Here is a 12,482-nt window from a genome sequence, read left to right as displayed (position 1 = left end):
GACTTTGTACTGAGAACCAGAACTAGATAGTGCTTTCTCTTCTTACTTTTGCTTTCTTTGTTCCTGCTACTTAAGTAATGTCTCTTTTAATTTCATAAACACTGCTAGATATAACTGAGAAAACCTTGATTTCAAGGCATTTAAAACTGATACGGTTGGACCTGGCTAGGTAGCTTTGTTGGTTAGAGTTGTCTTGACATGGTGAGGTCATGGGTTCAATCTACGATCAGGGCACATACAAGAATCAACCATTGATGGCATGAATAAGCGAAACAACAAATTGGTGTTTCTCTCTTCCCCCTCCAAAAAAAAAAAAAAATGGATAATGGTCACAGTAGCCTGGTGAGACTACCAGTTAGACTTATAAATTTATCTATTTCAACTTTATTGAGTATAATTCACAATTAAAAGTGCATGTATTTAAGATGTACAACTTAGCCTGACCAGGGGTGACTCAGTAGATAGAATGTAGACCCGAACACTCAGGTCCTGAGGTCACTAGCTTGAGCGCAGGCTCTTGGGCTTGAGCAGGCTTGCCGGCTTGCGTGTGGGGTTGTCAGCTTCAGTGCAGGATCATCGACATGATCCCAAGGTCTCTGGCTTGAGCCCAAAGTTTGCTGACTTGAAGCCCAAGGTAACTGTCTTGAGCAAGGGGGTCACTGGCTCAGCTTGAGCCCTGTTCCCCAAGTCAAGGCACTTATGAGAAGCAAGTGATGAAAAATTGAAGTGAAACAACTATGAGTTGATGCTTCTCATCTCTCTCCTCCCTCTCTTTTCCCTTCCTGTCTCTCTCTCTCAAATTGATAACAAAAGAGATGTATAACTTAATGATTTGATGTGCATTGTCAAGTAGTCACCAAAATCTATCTAATTAAGCTAATTAACATATTTATTGTCTCATTTTATTTCTTTCTGTTTTTTGTGTGTGGTGATAACACTTAAGATTTACCTTTGTAGCAAATGTTAAATGTACAATATGGTATTGTTAACTAGAGTCACTATATAAGATATTTTGACCCTTAGAAATAGCATAACTGAATGTCAACAGTTCAACTCTAAATAGATATAACTATGTTTACCTATTATTTTAGCTGATAATCATGGAGACTGTTGCAAAACTCTTTTGAAATTCTCCAACTTAATCATAAATAAATTACTTGGTTGAACTAAAAAATGTTTTGTTATATTGACTGCCCTTAACTTATAAACTATCATAAGACATATTAAAGGATTTAAGACATCTATTTGTAGGGTCAGAACCCCAGTCAAGTTCTTAACAGAGAAATAAGAACAGTTGTGTAATAAAGAGGGGTGGGGTATTATTTCTTCTATTTAATCTTAAACATACAGGATATTTTGAAAAGTATATTCACAACAAAAAGATTGCTGAGTTAGCCATTTCTAAGACAGATGTTTCCACTTAGTCCTAATTCATAGTCCTGAACAATTAGGAGAACTAATTCACTTCTTTGCCATCATTAAACACATAAATATGGGACTGTACTCACTAGGGAAAAAGTAAAGGGAAAAGATGAATGTTCAGGTAATGAAATTGGAATTATTTCATGTATTGTTAATTTTGTACAATCATCAAATATTATTTTAATTTGAAAATGTAATTGTTGATTAGTTTTAGAGTTGTACAAGTATGTAGACAGTGATACATATTCAAGTAATAGTTCATAAAATGGTAATAGTTATAGTTATATGTCCTGTAGTAGATGATATTGTTGTCAAACAAAATATATACCTCTTATCATCACATGTGTATATTATGATATGCACGAACAGCTGGGGTAAGCTTTCTATATTATAAAATGTATACATTTCTTTGACATTCTTCTTGCAGTAGTAGATGTTGATGTAAAAAACGTCCCAACCTGTAGAGAATTATTATGAGTTTATTTGAGTCAAACTGGCGACAGTGCTAGGAAGCAAGATCTCAACAGAGAATAATGCTCCCCAGAATGACAGTTTTCAACTTCTTTTATGCATTTGGAATTAAGGAGGGGATGTTAGGAAGATTACGTGAAGGTGGGAAAGCAAGGCAAGACTGGATTTCAGGATAGTTAAGTGTATGTATTCTCTTGTGGGTGGTAAGGCTTCCAACGATTCTGAAAATGAAGCATTTCAAAGGTATGTTAATGAAGAAAGGCAAAAACTTTGGACAGGCTTGCTTAAGGCAAAGATAGATCTTTAACTAAAGAAGTTATATGCCTGGGGAGTGACAGCCCACCATGAACTTCCCAATTTGGGATTTATGATCACACCACCCTGTGAGGTACTTTTGGTTAGTTTTATTATAGCACCCCTTTTTTGTCCACCATAAAAACCAACCATTTTCAGAAAGACTGGTAACTCATGTTTTCTAAAAGTATCTACATATGTTTTTTAATGTGAAAAATTGTTAACTTTGTGTTCTTATGATTGCAGGAAGCATATGTGCCTCATTTCTTACCCAAAGCTACCAACTGCCAGTTCTTGATACAATGTTTATAAGAAAGAAATATCAAGGCAAAGATTTTGGACTTCATATGCTGGAGGACTTTGTTGATTCCTTTACAGAAGATGCACTTGGTTTGCGGTATCCACTGTCCTCTCTAATGTACACAGGTAAATAAGTTAGAAGTGTTTAAACTAGTTTCTGACTCGTTTCTGCAGAATATGATAAATGTGCATGTATCAGTATTAAATAAGTTTTGATTCTTTGGCACACTAGTGCTTAATTTTGCGAATGTGTTCTTATCTCACATACATAGCTTTTTTGGGGTATAGTAGCTTAAAAAATTGAACTATAACATTTTTTTAACCTTTTCTTTTTTTTTTTTTTACAGAGACAGAGTCAGAGAGAGGGATAGACAGGGACAGACAGGAACAGAAAGAGATGAGAAACTTTAATTATCAGTTATTTGTTGCGACACCTTAGTTGTTCATTGATTGCTTTCTCACATGTGCCTTGACCATGGGCCTTCAGCAGACTGAGTAACCCCTTGCTCGACCCAACGACCTTGGGTCCAAGCTGGTGAGCTCTGCTCAAACCAGATGATCCCACACTCAAGCTGGCGACCTCGGGGTCTTGAACCTGGGTCTTCTGCATCCAAGTCTGACGCTCTATCCACTGCACCACTGCCTGGTCAGGTGAACTATAATTTATATAGCATAAAATTCACTCTTAAAGTGAACAATTCAGCCCTGGCCAGTTAGCTAAGTGGATATAGCATTGGCCCAGTATGTGGACATCATGGGTTCAATTCCTGGTCAGGGCACACATGAGAAGCAACCATCTGCTTCTCTTCTCCTCCCTCTCTCCCTTCTCTCTCTTCTTTTCTCACAGCCAGTGCCTCCATTGTTTTAAGTGTCAGCCCCAGGCGCTGAGGACAGCTCAGTTGATTCGGGCATCTGCCCCAGATGGGGTTTACTGGGTGGATCTCAGTCAAGGTGCATGTGGGGAGTCTTATCTTCCCTCCTCTCACTCAAAAAAAAAAAAAAAAAAAAAAAAAAAAAAGACAAGAAAAAAGCTTTGCTAATCATTAAATATATGTGTATGTGTATTTGTATATTCTTTTTATTTATTTCTGTTAATCTTTTAGGTTCTAGTATTACACTGTTTTAATTTATTTTAGCTTTAGACTGGAAAGACTAGTCTTCTTTTCATATAATATTTCTGACTTTGCTTATTTATTTTTCTGGTATGGACTTTCAGAATCTACTTTTGAGATTTATCTATCCAACAATATTATAATTGTATGTATAATATCTGTAATTGTATGATTTTGTTCAAATTAGGTAACATGTTCATTTTCTCCATATAGTTCTTAAATTTAACTTGGGGAAAATGTGCATTTTAAAGAATTTTATTTTTTTTTGTTGCCATTGTAAATGTGATATATTCTTCCATTATTTTTCCTATCTGATGGTTAATTATATACATGAAAGATACTGGGAGAGAGATATACATACATATGTGTGTATAAATTTTGTACCTAGCTACATCACTAAATTTGTGAGAACTTTATTGTTAATTTTCTTGAGATTCCCAAAATTTGCCCCCTTGTTAAGGCCCAGATTGAAAGCCTTCCTTGATCTCTCTGCCTAGCAAAAATGTACTTTTTCTTTTCTAAATTTCATGGTGCTCTACTTGTGTTCTTATAATACTTAACTACTTCCTACCTTATATTCTTTTAGGTTTTTATTTTAACATAATTTTTTTATTTTTTGTATTTTTCTGAAGTGAGAAGCGGGGAGGCAGACAGACAGACTTCTGCATGTGCTTGACTGGGATCCACCCAGCATGCTCACCAGGGGGCAGTGCTCTGCCTATCTGGAGCATTGCTCCATTGCAACCGGAGCCATTCCAGCACCTGAGGCAGAGCCATGTAGCCATCCACCGCACCTGGCCAACTTTTGCTCCATTGGAGCCTTGCCTGTGGGAGGCGAAGAGAGAGATGGAGAGGAGAAAGGGTAGAGAAGCAGATAGGCGCTTCTCCTGGGTGCCTTGACTGGGAATCGAACCCAGGGCTTTCACACTCTAGGCTGATGCTCCACCACTGAGCCTACCGGCCAGAGCCTTAACATCATTTTTTTTTTTTTTTAAACAGAGACAGAGAGAGAGTCAGAGAGAGGGATAGATAGGGACAGACAGACAGGAACGGAGAGAGATGAGAAGCATCAATTATTAGTCTTTCATGGCGACACCTTAGTTGTTCATTGATTGCTTTCTCATATGTGCCTTGACCGCGGGCCTTCAGCAGACTGAGGAACCCCTTGCTAGAGCTAGGGACCTTGGGTCCAAGCTGGTGAGCTTTTGCTCAAACCACATGAGCCCGCGCTCAAGCTGGTGACCTCAGGGTCTTGAACCTGGGTCCTTCCGCATCCCAGTCCGACGCTCTATCCACTGCGTCACCACCTGGTCAGGCAACATCATTTTTGACTGTGGGTTCCTTATGGATAAATTCTATGGATATTTTTTCTGTAACAGCTCTCAGTTTGGTTCTTTGCAGAGTATGCTCAATAAGTGGCTGTGAAAAATTCTTTGAGGCAAAGAATTAAAATAGTTTGGAGACATTTAGCATTGGGAGTATCTATGGAGAGGATATTTGTAAAGCTTAGGCTTAAAAAGAATTATATAGTGTGTCCGTAAAGTCATGGTGCACTTTTGACCAGTCACAGGAAAGCAACAAAAGACGATAGAAATGTGAAATCTGCATCAAATAAAATGAAAACTCTCCCAGTTTCATACCTATTCAGTGCAGTTTGATGTGGGCTCATGCACAAATTTTTAAGGGCTCTTTAGGTAGCTATCCTGTATAGCCTCCACAGACTCGTCACCGACTAATGGCCTACCAGAACGGGGTTTCTCCACCAAACTGCCGGTTTCCTTCAACTGCTTATCCCACCGAGTAATGTTATTCCTATGTGGTGGCGCTTTGTTATAAACACGCTGATATTCACATTGCACTTTGGTCACGGATTCGAATTTAGCAAGCCACAGAACACACTGAACTTTCCTCTGTACCATCCACATCTCGACTGGCATGGCCGTGGGCTACTCCACCATATACACGGTGTTACGTCGTCATCTGCGCATGCACACATGCTGCCACATTATCCTACAGAAACTGGGAGGGTTTTCCTTTTATTTGGTGCAGATTTCACATTTCTGCCGTCTTCTGTTGCTTTCCTGTGACCGGGCAAAAGTGCACCATGGCCCTGGCTGGTTGGCTCAGCGGTAGAGCGTCGGCCTGGCGTGCGGGGGACCCGGGTTCGATTCCAGGCCAGGGCACATAGGAGAAGTGCCCATTTGCTTCTCCACTCCCCCCCTCCTTCCTCTCTCTCTCTTCCCCTCCCGCAGCCGGGGCTCCATTGGAGCAAAGATGGCCCGGGCGCTGGGGATGGCTCCTTGGCCTCTGCCCCAGGTGCTAGAGTGGCTCTGGTCGCAACAGAGCGACGCCCCGGAGGGGCAGAGCATCGCCCCCTGGTGGGCAGAGCGTCGCCCCTGGTGGGCATGCCGGGTGGATCCCGGTCGGGCGCATACGGGAGTCTGTCTGACTGTCTCTCCCCGTTTCCAGCTTCAGAAAAATACAAAAAAAAAAAAAAGTGCACCATGACTTTAAGGACACACTGTATTACAAGGGTGGCTGTCTTGTGCTACATGAAAAATTTCAGTAAAGAAATCTCCAGTAGCCAGTGCTTGGTGGATGTTCTGTCTTGTGGGCACATAACCTTTGGCTTTAAGAGTTTGACTATAACTCTCTGGCTGGGACATACCTGAATTAGGACCTTCAACTCAAGTTACTTTTTGTAAAGTACTATTCCCTTTGGACCTCAAACTTGTTATATAAGGCATTCTCTACTATTTTAGTCATTTTAATTCAGGCAAAGGACTCAGTTTGGCCTGCTGTATTGGTTTTCTCTAACTTCTTTCTTCCTGATAGGTATGAAAACTAAAATAAAAAACATGAGAAATAGTTTTAAACATAGGGAAAACAATGAGAGAGAATAGTATCCTTCTGTCCATGTATCCATTATATAGGTGAACAAACACTGGGATTTTGCCATATTTGTTTTTATTTATTTTAAGGGAGCACTAAACAAAACATTATAAATACAGCTGATATTCTCTTTGGACCCCTCCCTAATCCTATTCCTCTATCTTACTTCCCTATAGATAATTGCATTCCTGAAGTTGGTATATATCTTTATTGCTCATGGTTTTATACTATGTCTATGTTCAGAAATGCTATAGAACATTATTTTGTGTGCTCTTTTATTTTAAAATTTTAAAGTTTTTTGTTATAAAATATAATATTTTAACTATTTGTAGGTGTACAGTGCAGAGGCATTAATCATATTTACAATGCTATATACCCATCACCACTATACCCAAAATTTTGTCATCACCCCCAACATAAACTGTACTCTTAAGAAATAACTCTCCTTTCTCCCTTTCCCCATTCTCTGGTAACTTCTTTCTGCTCTCTGTCTCTATGACTTTGCTAATTCCAGGTACCTTATATAAGTGGAATCATGCAATATTTGTCCTTTAGTATCTGTCTGATTTCTTTTATTTCTTTTTTTTTTTTTTTACATGGATAGAGAGAGGGATAGATAGGGACAGACAGACAGGAACGAAGAGAGATGAGAAGCATCAATCATCAGTTTTTCGTTGTGACAACTTAGTTCATTGATTGCTTTCTCATATGTACTTTGACCGGGGGGCTACAGCAGACCGAGTAACCCGTTGCTTGAGCCAGCAACCTTGGGTCCAAGCTGGTGAACTTTTTTGATCAAGCCAGATGAGCCCGCACTCAAGCTGGCGACCTCGGGGTCTCGAACCTGGGTCCTCTGCATCCCAGTCCGACACTCTATTCACTGCGCCACCGCCTGGTCAGGCATGTCTGATTTCACTTAGCGTAAAGTTTAAGGTGCATTCAGGTTGTACTATATATCAGAATTTCATTTCTTCTTATGGCTGAGTAGAATTTTATTGTGTGCACATAAGATTTTATTATTCATTCATCTGTTGATGGATGTTTGGGTTGTTTTCCTATTTGGCTATTATGAATAATCCTGCTGTGGACATTGGTTTACAGATAGCTGATTCTTTGAGCCCCTGCTTTCAGTTCTTTTGGATATATCTCTGAGAGTGGAATTGCTAGGGTACATGGTAATTGTGTTCAGCTTTTGAGGAATTGCCAAACTCTTTCCACAGAGCCTGCATTATTTTGTTTAATATGTTTTTAAACTTTTTATAAATGACATCATTTTGTACATACACTGGCTTGCTTTTTTTACTGACTTTTTTTAGATTTATCAGTATTGATACTTGTAGTTACAGTTTATTTGCTGTAACTGCTATATAGTATTTTATTGTATACATATTAAATTTATATATACTCTAATGATGTACACTTAGGTTGTACCATACTCTAGTTTAAAAACAGCCCTAAAATAAACATTAGAAATGTGTTCTTGTGTACATTTATGAGGTAGTATTGGATCAATAATATATGTCTTTTCAACTTTACTAATAGTTACAAAATAGTTCTCAGACCAGCGGAGTCCATTTCCCTTATTCTTCCGATGCTTGTTATTTGTTATCTGATAGGTGTGAAATGATATCTTGTTGTTTCATCTTATATTTCCTTGGCAGCTAGTGAGGATTATCATCTTTTTTTTTTTTTTTTTTTAATTTATTGATTTTAACGAGAGTGGAAGAGAGGCCAGGAACATTGATCTATACCTATATGTGCCCTGACTGGGGATCGAACTGGCAACCTCAGTGCTTCAGCACGATGATAAAACCAACTGAGCTGTTGGGTCAGGGTGAGGTTTATTATCTTTACTTTGTTTAGTGACCATTCCAGTTTCATTATGTGTGAATTTCCTCTTCATAGCCCTTGCCAATTTGGGGGAGGAGGGATTATTGTATCTTTCTAACTCAATTTTAGGATTTTTTTTATATCATTGGAATACTTGTCCTTTGTTTATTCTGAATATCTCCTAATCTGTTTCTTTAGGATATCTTTTTAACATAACGTAGTCCAATACAAAAGCTACTCATATAAATTAGATATAAGTTTAAGTTAATTAAATAAAATTGTAAGTACTTCCTCCATAGCCACATGTGTGTGGCTGGTGACTACGTATTGGACAGCATTGATATAGGACCTTTTCATCATTGTAGAAGGCTCTGTTGCGTAGTCCTGACAGAGAAAGGTTTTAAAAGTTAGGTTTATCAAATATTTTATTGTGGATTATGATTTTTGTATTTTTTATAAGAATTTCTTTAGTACTCTAATGTTCCAGAAGTATTCTCTCATATATATATATATATATATATATATATATATATTTTTTTTTTTTTTTTTTTTTTTTTTAATTTTGCTTTTTTTTTTAATCTTTTTTTCTTTTTAAGTAAGAGATAGAGGGACAGACAGGAAAGGAGAGAATGAGAAGTATCAACTCATAGTTGTGGCACCTTGGTTGTTCATTTATTGCTTTCTCATATGTGCCTTGACTGATGGGAGATGTTCCAGCCAAGCCAGTGACCCCTTGCTGAAGCCAGCGACCATGCAGTCATGTCTGTGATCCCACGCTCAATCCAGATGGGCCCACACTCAAGTTGGCAACCTTGGGGTTTCTAACCTGAGTCCTCCTCAGTGTTCCTGGCCAATGCTCTATTCATTGCATCATTGACTATCAGGCACATTTTGCTTTTCATAATAGGTCTTAGACTCCACCTAGAATTTGGTTTTACAAATGATGTTGATGTGAGGTCAAGGTCTGACTTTTTTTGGTATTTTTTCGAAGTTAGAAGCAGGGAAGCAGTCAGACAGACTCCTGAATGTGCCTGACCGGGATCCACCCAGCATTCCCACCAGGGGGTAATGCTCTGCCCATCTGAGCATTGCTCCGTTCTGTCCAGAGCCATTCTAGTGCCTGAGGTGGAGGCCATGGAGCCATCCTCAGCGCCCGGGCCAACTTTGCTCCAATGGAGTCTTGGCTTGTGAGAGGGGAAGAGAAAGATAGAGAGGAAGGAGAGGGGGAGGGGTGGAGAAGCAGATGGGCACTTCTCCTGTGTGCCCTGACCTGGAATTGAACCTGGGACTTGCACACGCCGGGCTGACGCTCTACCGCTGAGCCATCTGGCCAGGGTCTGTTTTTTTATGTGGATTTATATTCTAGCATCATCCCCCCCCCCCTAGCATTATTATTTTAATAGTTTGTTTATTCTCTGCTGAGATACAATGTTTCCTCTGTCATTTGCCAAGTTTTTGTTTGTTTGTTTGTTTGTTTGTTTTTAGAGTTGTTGGAAAGCTCCCAGCATGCTTTATTTTCTGACACGCATTTTTTCAACTGATTAGGGAAATGTTTGACTTTTTTTGTGTGTGGCAGAGACAGAGAGAGAGAGAAGGATAGATAGGGACAGACAGACAAGAAGGAAGAGAGATGAGAAACATAAATTCTTCATTGCAGATCCTTAGTTGTTCATTGATTGATTTTTCATATGTGCCTTGACCGGGGGACTACAGCAGACCGAGGGACCCCTTGCTCAAGCCAGTGACCTTGGGTCAAGCTGGTGAGCCTTGCTCAAACCAGATGAGCCCGCACTCAAGCTGGCGACATCAGGGTCTCGAACCTGGGTCCTCCACATCCCAGTCCAATGCTCTATCCACTGCGCCACCGCCTGGTCAGGCCATTTGCCAAGTTTTTAGTGTGTGTGTGGTTTTTTCCTGGTATTTAAATTTTTCTTCTGCTTGCTCATTTACTTCCTCCTTTCTTTTCCTCTTCTGCCATATTCTTTTTTTTTTTTTATTTAATCTTTTTTTTAAATTTATTTAATTTCTTCTGCCATATTCTTTTTTTTTTTATTATTTAATCTTTTTTTATTTTAGAGAGGAGAGAGAGAGAGAGACAGAGAGAGAGGAGAGAGAGATAGGGGGGAGGAGCTGGAAGCATCAACTCCCATATGTGCCTTGACCAGGCAAGCCCAGGGTTTCCAACCGGCGACCTCAGCATTTCCAGGTCGACGCTTTACCCACTGCGCCACCACAGGTCAGGCTTCTGCCATATTCTTTTTTTTTTTTTTTTTTTTTTTTTTTTTTTTTTCATTTTTCTGAAGCTGGAAACAGGGAGAGACAGTCAGACAGACTCCCGCATGCGCCTGACCGGGATCCACCCGGCACGCCCACCAGGGGCGACGCTCTGCCCACCAGGGGGCGATGCTCTGCCCATCCTGGGCGTCGCCATGTTGCGACCAGAGCCACTTTAGCGCCTGGGGCAGAGGCCACAGAGCCATCCCCAGCGCCCGGGCCATCTTTGCTCCAATGGAGCCTTGGCTGCGGGAGGGGACGAGAGAGACAGAGAGGAAAGCGCGGCGGAGGGGTGGAGAAGCAAATGGGCGCTTCTCCTGTGTGCCCTGGCCGGGAATCGAACCCGGGTCCTCCGCACGCTAGGCCGACGCTCTACCGCTGAGCCAACCGGCCAGGGCTCTGCCATATTCTTAAAGCAATGCCAGGTAATTTTTTTTTTTCAGAGACAGAGAGTCAGAGAGAGGGATAGATAGGGACAGACAGACAGGAACGGGGAGAGATGAGAAGCGTCAATCATTAGTTTTTCATTACGCATTGCGACACCTTAGTTGTTCATTGATTGCTTTCTCATATGTGCCTTGACCGTGGGCCTTCAGCAGACCAAGTAACCCCTTGCTCGAGCCAGCGACCTTGGGTCTAAGCTGGTGAGCTTTTGCTTAAACCAGATGAGCCTGCGCTCAAGCTGGCGACCTCGGGGTCTAGAACCTGGGTCCTTGGCATCCCAGTCTGACGCTCTATCCACTGTGCCACCGCCTGGTCAGGCAGATTATTTTAATTATTGTGTCTTTATGATGATTCTTGATATCTACTAGGGTAAGTCCTCATTTTTTTCATCAGATTTGTTCTCAATATTTTTTCTTAACTCTTCTTTCATTTTGACCTTGCAGTCAAGTTTTGTAAAGTTCCATTAAAAAGAAACTCTGTTGGGATTTTGTTTAGGATTGCATCAAATTGACAAAATAATTTAGTAAGAATTGATATTTTTACATTATTGTGTCAAACAACCCTTTTATGTTCTTCAAAATTTAGTAATTTTCTCCATGAAGGTTAAACACATCTTTTATTAGGATTTTTATTGCTTGGTAAAATTAAAATGTTAATATGGAATTTTATTTAGAATTTTTATGTAAATTAGGCAGCTGTATTATTATTATTATTTTAGTTGCTTTGGTGTTTTGGTATCAAAGTTACACTAGCTCATTGAGTTGGTAGCTTCCCATTTTTCTGTTTTCTAAAACAATTGATATTTGGGATTTCTAGGAAATTTAAATATGTTTTTCAGCTTGCAAGCAATACTTTGAAAAGTATCCAGGAGACCATGAGCTCCTTTGGGAAGTTGAAGGTGTTGGACACTGGTGCCAGCGAATACCTGTCACCAGAGCATTACAGAGAGAAACACTTAAAATTACAGGTAAGAATGTTATTAATTTGAATCACATGTCCTGCTTAACTATAGCAGAGTTTGCTGATGGTTGTGTCTTAACAGTCCAGAGCAGTAGTGTATTGTAATATGATCTCTCTAGTAACAGACCCTCTTTTCTGAAGTATGATTTTTTTGTTACATGTTAACATTGAGTCACTAAGAATAGCTCAGCAGAATGTAATAATCCAGTAGGAATTGGTGGGTAAGAAATAAACAGATTACTAAAGCAGCGTAGAATAGGCACCAGGGGTTCAAAGGTAGTCAGTCCCCAATCTCATGCATCTGTCCTCAAAGTTACAAGATACAGATAACTATTTAAGACTCTTTTATAATTGCAAGGTTTCATTATAAGATTTTGGTGAAGGGATTATACCACACCTAGATTTTCAACACCCTCCTATTTAGACTGCTCTGCTGTGCTTTTGTGAATATCAGAAGAGCACTGTAATTAAAACCAAATACTG

At 39.9% G+C, this 12,482-nt stretch overlaps 1 protein-coding gene across 9 annotated transcripts in view; it reads left to right on the top strand.

The window, feature by feature from the left end:
- FAM169A (family with sequence similarity 169 member A) overlaps window positions 1–12,482 on the top strand; it is an 89,267-nt gene that overhangs the window by 62,264 nt on the left and 14,521 nt on the right. For all 9 annotated transcript variants that reach the window (XM_066377414.1, XM_066377386.1, XM_066377435.1 and 6 more), the window contains 2 exons: window positions 2,434–2,613; window positions 11,878–12,006. In XM_066377414.1, coding sequence (XP_066233511.1) covers window positions 2,434–2,613; window positions 11,878–12,006 — 309 coding nt within the window. The remainder of the gene's footprint in view (window positions 1–2,433; window positions 2,614–11,877; window positions 12,007–12,482) is intronic.

This window comes from Saccopteryx leptura, chromosome 1 (assembly GCF_036850995.1).
Source record: "Saccopteryx leptura isolate mSacLep1 chromosome 1, mSacLep1_pri_phased_curated, whole genome shotgun sequence".
In the NCBI taxonomy this organism is placed as follows: domain Eukaryota; kingdom Metazoa; phylum Chordata; class Mammalia; order Chiroptera; family Emballonuridae; genus Saccopteryx; species Saccopteryx leptura.
The sequence above is the reverse complement of the archived record's forward strand: the minus strand, read 5'-3'. Positions and strand labels throughout refer to the sequence as shown.